The sequence below is a fragment of the Lepidothrix coronata genome, unplaced genomic scaffold, assembly GCF_001604755.1.
Source record: "Lepidothrix coronata isolate B3197 unplaced genomic scaffold, Lepidothrix_coronata-1.0 Scaffold185, whole genome shotgun sequence".
In the NCBI taxonomy this organism is placed as follows: Eukaryota; Metazoa; Chordata; class Aves; order Passeriformes; family Pipridae; genus Lepidothrix; species Lepidothrix coronata.
In genome coordinates this window covers 356,958-369,052 of record NW_016690365.1, presented here as the reverse complement: position 1 = coordinate 369,052, position 12,095 = coordinate 356,958, and the positions used below count along the sequence as shown (strand labels likewise).

The following is a 12,095-nucleotide window of genomic DNA, read 5'->3' as shown; positions in this document are numbered from 1 at the left end:
TCTGTTTTGTTACCTCTCTATTTTTTTGTTTCATAGCACCTTCTCAGAACTCAGCATTTTGGGAAATTTCAATATGATCATTGCTCTTTTATTTTAGCATCAAAATAAATACTTAAAATAAAAACTGTAAATTTGAGATTAGAGTGTTTAATTTTGCAAATAACATATCTTAGTCACTTACTTCTGGCTGATCTTGAAAATGCCATTTGAAGAATTTTTTTAAGTGTCTGTTAAATGTGATTTTCCCAAGTGTTCTTTGTCTGTTTTCAAGTGAGCCTTTCTTTGCAAGTAATTAAAAAAAAAAAAAAACAACAAAAAAACCCAAGAAACAAACCTTCACATTTGTTCTGTTTTGAATTCAAGTATTTGTCTCTGACCTTTGCTAAAACTTGTAAAATCACAAGGAGATAAGCATGAAAGAAATCATGTGCTGTTCAAGTACTTAAGGTCCAGAGAAATGCACTGAAGTAGAAAGGGGATTAATAGAGGAAGGAGGGTGAGGCCAAGCCATACTGTGTTGGTAGAAGAAGGATTAGCAATCAGACTGAACCAGGAGAGAATTTAGCCGTGCTTATTTTGGGTGAGACACAGCCGCAGGACGTGCAGAGGTAGAGCAGGATCTCAGCAGTGGAGGGATACCAGGAAGAGAGAACAGGTACAATGCATGCAGCAGTGTAACTTCACCTTTTGATCAAGCTGTCATTAGAAAACAGCAAGGGAATACAGAGGAGAACTGCTAAGTGTAGAACAAGATGCACTAGTTTAATTCAGAAAAGAAAGGCGTGAACTAGGGGGAGGGGAGGGAGGGTGAAAATAAAAGGTTCAGAAAACTGGTGCCTTAATCAAGTTTTAGCATGCTGTGATAGTGAAGCAAATCTGACCGGCAGGTGTGCATTGCGAATGAGTAACTCGTAAGAACTTAGAAGTCAATGAGCAAATATATATCTATATAGTTACTATGTCTCGTGCAGGTTGTTAGAAGAGAAGAACATTAGCATCTGTGGTTAGAATTGTTTGCCTTTTCAGACGGTGTATTGAAGTGTAGAGTTAGAAGGACTTTTCTGGTGTGGAAGGGGTAGCCTATGGGAGATTTGTATTACTTGTTTTCATCCTGCTCTCTCTCTCTTTCTCTCTCTCTTTCTCCCTCTCTCCATAGAGGGACCTGGGTGTCCCATCCACAGGAGAGGAAACTCAGCGTGTGTGGACAGCCGGCTCTTGGAACGAGCCGGCTCTGCTTGACCTGCTGTCATGCAGATCCCCACGCTGCTCTTCCTTTCTCTGCTACCACTTAGCATGTTGGACCAAGCTGGAGCTCAGTTCCCTCGTCAGTGTGCAACTGTTGAGTCCCTGAGGAGCGGCATGTGTTGCCCAGACTATTTCCCTGTGTTCGGGCCAGGTACTGACCGGTGTGGTGTGTCCACGGGAAGGGGCCGGTGTGTGCAGGTGACTGCAGATTCACGCCCACACGGCCCGCAGTACATCCATGATGGGCGGGATGACCGTGAGCAATGGCCCATTCGCTTCTTCAACCAAACCTGCCGGTGCAATGGGAACTTCTCTGGCTACAACTGTGGGTCATGTCGACCTGGCTGGACTGGACCTACCTGTAGCCAACAGATTAATATAGGTAAGAGCATCAGAAATATGAGATGAAAACTGCCTTGTCAGCACTTGCTTCTAAATGTATCTGGCATGTTTCTCTTCTTTAAAATACAAAATATCTCTTATATTTATTTAGCAATGTTATGTTGCTGTAAGATCTATTAAGGCAGGTGCTATATGAGCTGTACAGCTTGTGTATCTAGTACTTACATTTACTACCCCACAAAAGGAAGAAATGAAACCTGTAGGCAATGTAGGATTAGGACCAAGTCCATTAAGGGATAGAACATCTAAGCTGAAAAAAAAAAAAAAAGAATTATTTGAAATTACTTAAGAAAATAAATATATATTTTTAGAATTATTTAAAAGTAAAGCAATGTATATAGACATGTATATGTGTTTGTGGGTATGTCTGGGAATAATACGATGTTTAATACCTTATGACTATTTTAAGTAGTAGTGACAGCAGCTCTTTTCATTCAAAATTTCTTAATACATTTCTAAACTATGTATCTGGCCTTGTTAATTTTTCCTTACTTAGTTGCTGTCAACAACTTTAAAGGCATTGAGTCACAACTATGAACTGTTCAGATGAACAAATGAACCTTTCTAAGTTCTTCAGTTTCAGTTTAGTCCCGAATATCAGTAAACAAATGTCTAAAATTTTTTGAAATGGATATGCAATCCTTTCAGGAAAAATGTTGAATACTGTAGGTAAATTGAAAAAGACAAGAAGGCTTGGGGAGAGATCCTTATTCTCAAGTCAAAACCATCTGAATGAACAAGGTTTCAGCCTTTATTTTCAAACTTACACACTTTTAATTTTAAAAGTATTATTGATATCCTGTAAAATCCATAAATCCTCAAATGAGATATAGGTTCTGTTGACATGAGAAACAAGAGTTTTCTAACACAAACGTGCAGTTCAGAAACAGACATCAGCGCTGACATTGTTTTCACCAGATAGAAAATGTTCCATGAATATGAGTGCATGTTCCAACAATTGCTAACAAAGCACTGCTTACTAAATCAAAATTTTAACAACAAGATTTCTTTAAAAAAAAAACCTGTGGGCTATAGAAAAGATCTTAGGAATTTTTTTTCATCCTTTGAACTCCAAGAAGCAAGTTAGAAAGCAGAAATTATGACTCGTGTCTTGGATCTGCTAAGCTGGGTTTTACTCTCTGGTGTTCTGGCCTGTTCTGTATTACAATGATGATAACTGAAGGATAACAAAGAAACAAATGTTAACATGCACAAACCTAGCAATCTAAATCTAGAGACAGGCAAAAAGCAGATTTAGCTGATTTTCTAGGGTATACAAGGGCACTTTTCATTTTTCTTTCTTATTAAATCCTTTACTACTCAGTAAAACCCTAAGCAAATCAGATATATCACGCATAATAACATGAGTTCAAAAAGAGTAAAATAGCTTCTTATTATGCTTTAAGTTTCCCCATGGAAGTCACCTCTTTTGACAATTCTTAGCCATGGGTCTATCTGCTCAGAGTTTAAAAATAATTACTGGATTACTGTTGGCATATCCATATTAAATAATTTTAAGATGCAGTTTGGTGTCTTCAAATCTTCTCAGTTCATGACTAATTTTAATAATAGCCACAATTATTTCTTGTGTTTCAGGCATATACTTTGAAAAAGAAAAAGGTTAAGAAGCATACATAAATCAAAATTAGATGGATATTTGTAGTTCACTACTTAAAACACCCCCAAATAATTCTTCAGTGATGAGGGCTAGCATATCACTTCAGTTCTGCAAAAAAGAAAAGCATTTCAGGATGAAATGAAATTCATGTTTCGCAGAAGTATTTATTTAAAGTTCAAAAAAATCAAAATATTCCCCACCCAATCAAGTTTATGTAGTGAAATGAAATTCACTTGTATTCTTCATGTAGATTCATGCTGAAGACCTGTTGCTTCATGTGTCAACATAATCTATCACTCATTTGGACAATCATTGATTTTTACAGTATTTTTTTATAATGAAAATAAGTACAAGTTGAAGAACAACTGTGAGGACTTCTGCCTGCATCTTAGTCTAAACTTAGACCGAAATATTCTCAGACCAGATGAAAGAGGGGTTGAGGTGGTCTGAAGTCTGTTCTACTTGCTGAAATACTGGTATTTCAAAGAGTCAGTTTACTTCCTTGTTTCACTTTCTCTATGTGGATAACAATATTTTTAAATTATTTGGAGTATATTAGTAAAAAGGACTAATATATGGCTACTGTTAATAATGTCATGTAATGATATTAAAGAGACATATTGTACTGTGATAAATTCACAATAATTCACTGGTGAATATCCCATTTTTCCTACAAAGGTTCAAGCATAAATAATGCACTTCTCTACTATCTTGCCAAACATCAGAATTTCTGATTATTATAAATTGTTTTATAGTATTCATTTCTTGTATAGTAGTACCATAGGAAACCTTACATATATTGGATGAGGTTCTGAAAGGTTTGTACGCCAAAGCACTTTGCAATTACTCTGACAGAATGGAAAGATAATCTGCAACAGTACTTCTAAAAGCACTAAAATCTCAAGGTTTGAGGCTTTATTTTTATTTGTTTCAGCCTTTCTCATGATAAATAACTTTTGCTATTTATGCTCAGTGAATTACTCCAATAAAAAAAAAAAAAGATGAATTCTTGAAGAAAAAGGGACTTACACAGAGATATTAGGAACACAATAAATTAGTTCTGTGAGTTCAGATGAGTAACTTTGGTAATTTGCTTCTTCTGTATTATCACAGTCAGAAGGAATCTTTTGGATCTAAGCGCAGAAGAAAGGAATCGTTTTGTGAATGCCTTGCACCAAGCCAAGGTGACAATCCACCCTGACATTGTCATTGCCACAAGAAGACGTGAAGAAATATTTGGACCAGATGGCAACACACCACAGTTCGAGAATATCTCCATTTATAACTACTTTGTGTGGTCTCATTATTATTCTGTCAGGAAAACTTTCCTTGGTGCAGGGCAGCAGAGTTTTGGAGGAGTTGATTTCTCTCATGAGGGACCAGCTTTTGTCACATGGCATAGGTACCATCTATTGCAGCTTGAAAGAGACATGCAGGTGAAGTTCATATTACTGTTGAGTCATGTGTTCATGCTATGTTTTGTACAGTTAAATAACTTCTCTCTATATTACAATAGGCAAAAAAATGATAGCAGCTTCTTCTACATTATGAAATAATTCTGCTTCAATTTCAGCAACTCACTGGGTACACTGAATTTAATTAAGTGCATTTAGATTTTAGACAGTCATTTTTATAGAGTTTCTAAAAATAATATTTGAATCAGAGTAATTACATAAAAATCTCTCGTAAAAATAGATACAAGTTCTATATATATCTATATAAGACATTTTCTTGGACCAACAATATTATTTCTGGTGGTATTTTTAATCTAAAGGTCATGATTCTTGAATAAAAATGACCAAATCATCAGAAGTTTTACAGAAAGGGAAAACAGAGATGTTTTGGGGATTCAGAATCATATTTTGTTTGCGTAACTGGTTAGAGAAATTGATGTTTTGTTATACCTTGTTCCATAAATCAGCAATTCTCTTATTTCCCTTCTCTTATGCAGGCCTATCCATAAATAAAATATAGCATTTTATGGACCATCATCCTTCTTAAAAAAACAAGAATTAGGTTTTCAAGGTAACGATTAAATAGTGCCTGAAATAACTGCAGTGTTTTCATCAGCTTTACTTTAGACTGAGGCACAAACTCCCTTCCAAAGCTTATATTTGGCATCAGTGTAATTTCACTATGTGGAAGACCTGAGAAGTTCTACCTCTTTGTGATTTAACATATATTCCTATTTATGTCACTAGACTTGATCATTAGTTAAAGTAATTTGGTTTACCATCTCCGCAACTGCTCAACTCCAACCTGCACTGGAACCAAACCATGACAATTTGAAGAGCCAATACCCCTGTTCTTTACTTTTCCATCAGTCATTCCACAGTTGTCTTAGCTATCGTGTGCTACAAACACTGCTCTTTCTCACAGACCATTAAAAATATTTGGAAAATGGGGTCTCAGCATAAATTTCTTTTTCTTACTATTCACAGTATGGTTTCATGGAAGAGGTACTGTCTTATTAATGAGGGAGATCCATGACTCAGTTCAATAGTCCAACCATCTGTTCTGTTGAAAAAGGCAACAACGTGAGAAACTACCAAAAGGTTTTACATAAATTTTCCATAGAGTTCCTCTCCTCTATGAGGCAATCTTCTGACTCTTATTAAGATGTATTTAACTGTTTTTAACATCACTCTAGCAGTAAATATTATAGCTGTCTGCATCATATGTGTAATAACACTATATTTATATGGTTTAGAACATGCTACAGGATCCTAGTTTTGGACTGCCCTACTGGAACTTTGCAACAGGACAAAATACTTGTGATATCTGTTCAGATGACTTGATGGGAGCTAGAAGCAATTTTGATGTCACTCTTATCAGCCAAAACTCAATCTTCTCTCAGTGGAGAGTGCTATGTGAAAATGTGGAAGACTATGAAACTTTGGGAACCATCTGTAACAGTAAGTATGAATGATGGAAGACATCTGGAGAGAAAATCCTCTTAATAATAAATAAATATAGTACTTTGCAATGCAATGGCTTTTCCCAGTGAAAAAGTCTTAAAGTGGTTTTTTAATATTCTTAAATATTCTTAATATTTATATAAGAATACAAATACATAAAGAATATAATATTAATATTTAATATTCTTAGTATTTAATATTCTTATGATCCATGTCCTATCATCTGTCTTGCACCGAGACACCAAGCAGTTCAAAATTTGATCAGGAACTTGTAGCAGAAGAAGAACAAAATTCTTCCCTTCTCTTCTTGTGGAGTATCTATTCAGCTCCTGCACTATAAATGACTTAATCTGATAGTGTAATTTCTTAAATGAAGCTTAAGTGTTCTTCTGACTACTCCACTTATCACCTTCATGGCATTCTGCACCTAAAATGCAAACACCTAACAAATCCCCATGTTAACTATGTGAAGCATGTTTGAATGTAAGTAATATTGGATTCTAGCACACCTACCTAAACTAAAAAAGTTAAAAACATCCCAGTTGATTTCTTGTACATTCATCACCCTTAAGCCACAACTCAGCATTGTCATGGAAATAGGGGACAAAAATAGGAAAAATCCTACAATATTGGGTTGGTCATATACATAATCAGCTATAGTCCTTTCCTCGGCTACTCTGTCAGGATATCCTCAAAAGTTGTCCTCCATCTCATCAGGAAATCACGTTGAAAATCTATAGAAAATTTCCCCAAAGCACTTAGAGAACAACAAACTTCAGTAAGAGGCCTCTAGATGTTTTTTTACATCCTGGTACAAAGGTTCCAGAACACAGGACTACATGAAGATTCTTAGCCTGACACAAGCAACTGACCCATTCATTCAGTGTAAAGTCATTTGTGAGGGATTTTTTTCTCCATGGTTCAGTCATGCAAAGGATACTTTCTGTGTATTGTTTTCTTTCTTCTCTCCATCCCCAGGCACTGAGGGTGGTCCCATCCGAAGAAATCCTGCTGGAAATGTCGCACGACCTATGGTACAACGTCTCCCAGAGCCTGAGGATGTTGCCCAGTGTTTGGAAGTTGGTGTATTTGACACTCCTCCTTTCTATTCCAATTCAACAGACAGTTTCCGTAACACAGTAGAAGGTAAACATGGCAAACAAGAAGACCTGTAACAACTCCAAACAAGGCAAGAAGCAGGCTTGCCGTTATTCCTACTGGAAGTATGAGTTTGGAGACGGGCTATTGGACACTAAGAACACATTGTTCTTAGCATTAAGTATTAACTTAGTATTAAGTGGAAATAAGCTCTGGCTAAATTGCTTTATAGCCATAGCTTGTGTCTCTTAAAATGTGTAAAAGCCTCAAAAATCTGTTGATGGCATACTAAGTAGAAATGTGCTGAAATCAAGTTCTTGAAACACAGTTAATAGGTTGCTGTTGCTGGAAATAGACAGTCCTTCCCTGCAGATTAATTCAGCTGCATCTTTAAATGAGGGAAACATGTGCTTCTAGCAGCTATTCTTGTATCTGAATTAAAACAAATAAAAGAAAGCAAAATAAATTTTAAGCTTTGGTAGTATTTACTGCAGTGGTATTGATGTTTGGATATAGGATTTATTGCTAAACACATTAGTCCTACTCTCTGGACCATATAACTCTGTTCTTCTATAAGCTTTACACATTTAAAATTAAATTTTCAGTCACTGATATCTGAACAGACATACCCCCAACAGAGAAACTAGCATAAATATTTGATTTATACTGTTCAGCCGATATCCTGAAACTTCTGTACTTTAATAATCCCTATTTTGTAACAGGAAGAGATTACAAAGTGACAGTTCAGACCCCCGCCAGACCTCCCATAGATACTCTGTCTCTTTTAAAGAAGCGTAACTCCTACTACGCGCAGGATCTGCTCCTATTTCTTTCTCTTGAAGAACAAAACCAAGAAAATGCACCAACCTTCTAAGTATATCTGAAAGTTCTGAATGCTTACCAAGTCTGACAAATGGGCTATCAATACCTAGGTATCTAAATGCGGCTTTAGCCAATTAACTGTATGTATCCCCCTCTGGAAAGACTGGCCAAAGCTTGAAAACAGGAGGACTTTTCATGATGTTTCAGATCCTGACATCTGACACGAGGTATGATGTTTTGGGCACTAACAAAGTTACAGAGGCACTATCTTCACTGAAAAAGTGAAAACAGAGCATGTGAAGCTTTCTGACATGTATTCCCAGTACACATGGAAATGATATATGGAAACTTAACAGCTGGCTCATTAGAATAGATGAGAAAATATACCCACTTTAGTCAGCAAATAGAAAACACGCGCAACTATTTTAGTTATGCTGAAAGATATATTAGGGCCTAAACATATACCTTTACTTTCATGCTATGATGTGGTTTATTTTGTCCATTTTTCCATTAGATCCCAGCAGCCTTGCACTCCATATTGTCAGCATTCTTTTGTAAGGGCTATTTTAATCTGAAAATATGCATGCTAGGGACATTTCTCAAATGCCAGTAGGTAAAGGATTAGCTAACCATTTATTTTAAGCAAGGCAACGCAACAACTCGAAACTCTCTCAGAGGAAAAAAGAAATGTTCATCTGCAAATGCAGATTCCAAGCAACATTATCACAGGAATTTTTTTGTGTTACTCCTTTTTTGCATATTCAGGGTACAGTGATCCTTCTGGAAAATATGACCCAGCAGTTCGAAGTCTTCACAACTTGGCTCATCTATTTTTGAATGGAACAGGAGGGCAAACTCATTTATCACCAAATGATCCCATTTTTGTCCTCCTGCACACGTTTACAGATGCTCTTTTTGATGAGTGGCTGAGACGGCATTCTGCAGGTAAGATGTTCTCATGGACAGAGGCAGGGTGGGTGGTTGTCAGTGTAACCCTGGAAGGACATTCCATTATTTTGTGGATGAAATATTTATGTTTCTTCTTGTCAAAGAAGAACAGATACCATGTAGATTCATTTTTACCACATCTGTGATATACTACCAGTATTCAATAACCATCTCCATATACTTCTAAGGGATGATCACTGTTGCAGCTCTTGCTTCTTTAACTCCCAAAAGAATACAGAAACTTAATAATGGTGAAAGTGAAAGAGATGTGGAAAGGGAGAACAGAAGGAAGGAATTGAAAGGAAGGAAGGAAAAAAAAGAAATAAAGAAGGAAGGAGACTGGCGTCAGTGTGCTAGGGGGAGAATTCTGCATAACATTTATGTCCATGCGTCAGTCTGCACAATGCAGCAACTGTATTCCTCTTGGAATAATCCATCCCCCTCTTCCTTCTTCTATAGAAGACAGCTGTTGTTGCACAACTGAGACTTCTTTGTGTAGTTTCCACAACAACCTGCCTCATGTAATTTTCCCACATAGCTCTCAGAGAGCAATTGTATCCCCTTGTGGTACTTGCATGAACTATCACAAGGTTTTGCATCATCTTACGAAGGTGAACTTTCTTTTTTTTTTGTCCTTTTTTGCTGGGGGTTGTTTGGTTAGTTTGTTTTACTTCAGCTTTCTTCTGCTTTAACAAATTGTTGCAAAAGAATTCCACTGGAACTTACATTAGCTGTCTTCTGGAACTGGATGAGAGAGCTGTTCACCACTGTTACAATCAGGCAAAACCAGAATGTAGAAAAAAGCCTTTCCCAGTCCTCCATGTATACATATTTCTCTTTTTCCACGTCAGAAGAAATTAAAAGCCCAACATGGGCAGAAATTTTTAGAATTTATTGGTGGTTTCCATTAAAAAAAAAGAGATGTCATTAGTGATCTTTCTTTTGCACAGTGCAGAGCCCTCTGCTCTGTATGCATTGCACTGGAAAAACAATCCTCCTGGAATAGCTTAGGTTAGAAAGAAAAAACTGAGGTACTCAAAATCCTGAGTTGGAAAAAAAAATTAAATAGGGCAAGTTACTTTAATTTTGTTTACAGAAATGTGATTTGAATTTAAAATTTAGATATCTCAACATATCCACTGGAGAATGCCCCTATTGGACATAACCGACAGTACAACATGGTACCTTTCTGGCCTCCAGTTACCAATAATGAAATGTTTGTTACTGCACCAGAAAACCTGGGATACAGTTATGAAGTCGAGTGGCCAGGTAATCTGTAATAACTAGATACTTTTTCTTCCTTTTTTTCTCATCACGTCTTTGTCCCTTTAAGTTTATGCATCATATAACAAAGTTATTCAAACTTCACAAACAATACTTGTTGTCTTTGTAAAGGTCTTTTTCTCCTTTCTGCCTAACTTTCTAAATGTGTTTTTGGCATTTAGTGTAGGTACTGATCAGAGATTGTTTCAGCATGAAGTTCCCACTATCCACTTCAATTCTGGAAGAAGTTCTCATTTGGATCTTAATCTTGCAGAAGGTCCTTATTCCTATACCATATGCTTTCATTAAATCACAACAGAGAATGCAAATGCCTCACAAACCAGGGGGAAGAAGAAAAGTCCAGAACTGGCTTTAGAGTGGAACAAGATAGACTGAATTTCCTCACATATTATCAAACAAAATTTAAACAAGTTCTATTCCACAACTCACTGAATAATGACAGAGGCTGAGCTTTGGTTTGTCCCCGTGATGTTTATCCATATACTTGACATTTACTTTTAGTAACTGTGTCTTTCTTTTTTCTTCCTGTAGGTCGGGCTCTCCGTGTCACAGAGATGATAACTATAGCAATAGTGACTGCACTGGTTCTTGTTGCAATTATCTTTGCTGCTGCTGCATGTATTGTACGCGTCAAGAAAAATAAGGATGAGTTGCATCAGCCTCTTCTTACTGACCAGTATCAGCACTACTCAGATGATTATGATGGTGTACCAACACCAAGCCAGTCTGTTGTTTGAAAAGATGACACCTTTTTGCATCTGACTGAAACTGTTTATTTTTGCTGTATTTCATAAATGATGGTCATCCATCTGCTTTAAAATAAAGAGCATAAACCACCAGTTGTCTTGATATGTTTGCTTCAGGCTTCACTTCCTCTTTAATCACACTTAGGCATCAATAAGTCACCTTTGCAATGCAGATTCTGTGTTGATTTTAACAGAATTCTTCAAGGGCCACGTGCAAGCCTTTGCCATGCATATTTCTGTAAAATCTGGTAAAATTTAGTTGACTTGACAACAGCAAATGCCATCTGACTTCACTTAACCTTAATATCAAGAATTCTTTTATGAGGTACTTTTGTGAAAAGGTCAAGTCTAGAACAGGACAGAAGCTCAATACAAAATACAAGTAGACACCCTAAGTGTCTACTTGTGCCTAAGTGACTAGAAATGTGTAAAAGGTACGATAGACACCTTGGCTTAGTGAGTAGAAATGTGTTTCAGTATAACCAGCACACCAGGCATGGAATTAAAATGGAATTCTGAGGGGAACAGTATATTTGAAATCAACTTTATTCACAAAACACAGTTTTGAACTTATTGCTGGAATTTAAACCCACTCTTGTGCTTTGAAAGAAGGGCCTAGGTGTCAGGTTGGAAAAATAGTCTTAAGCAGCTGCTGTTGAATTTATTCAACAGAAGCCAACAGGAGTGTAACAAACTGATTCCTGAGCTAGGGCTTAAGAAATCTGGCTTTAAGCCTCACGTCCTCTCTCTCATCATAACTGAGTACCAATTAATCATCCGTTGTCCTTCTATGATGTCTTATTGAATCAAATTTAGCGGTCCTTAGCTGGCATACAGAGATGTTCCTGCTTTCAGAATAATGAATCCCACACCATGCACTCAGACTATAAAATCAAAAAGACCCTTGTATCTCTGTCTGAGACCAACATCAATAGAAATGGTAAGTAACTTGGATTGAGCTCCTTCAGTCTGAGGCAGCCCTCCTAGACAGTAAGCTGCCAGGCAGAAGTAGGG

General features: G+C 36.8%; 1 protein-coding gene across 1 annotated transcript; it reads left to right on the top strand.

Moving 5' to 3' along the window:
• Nucleotides 1-490: 490 nt before the first annotated feature.
• On the top strand, nucleotides 491-11,169 carry TYRP1 (tyrosinase related protein 1). Its single transcript, XM_017830899.1, has 8 exons — nucleotides 491-655; nucleotides 1,157-1,627; nucleotides 4,379-4,701; nucleotides 5,976-6,180; nucleotides 7,162-7,329; nucleotides 8,869-9,048; nucleotides 10,174-10,320; nucleotides 10,867-11,169. The coding sequence occupies exons 2-8, from the start codon at nucleotides 1,249-1,251 to the stop codon at nucleotides 11,070-11,072; spliced, it is 1,608 nt and encodes a 535-aa protein (XP_017686388.1). The 5' UTR covers nucleotides 491-655; nucleotides 1,157-1,248; the 3' UTR covers nucleotides 11,073-11,169.
• Nucleotides 11,170-12,095: the final 926 nt, after the last annotated feature.

Bases quoted from the DNA above. Each gene is read 5' to 3' on its own strand.
- TYRP1 (XM_017830899.1), top strand. From the start codon at position 1,249: ATGCAGATCCCCACGCTGCTCTTCCTTTCTCTGCTACCACTTAGCATG. The intron at 1,628-4,378 runs GTAAGAGCATCA...GTATTATCACAG, and splicing joins TAGCCAACAGATTAATATAG to TCAGAAGGAATCTTTTGGAT. The intron at 10,321-10,866 runs GTAATCTGTAAT...TTCTTCCTGTAG, and splicing joins TTATGAAGTCGAGTGGCCAG to GTCGGGCTCTCCGTGTCACA.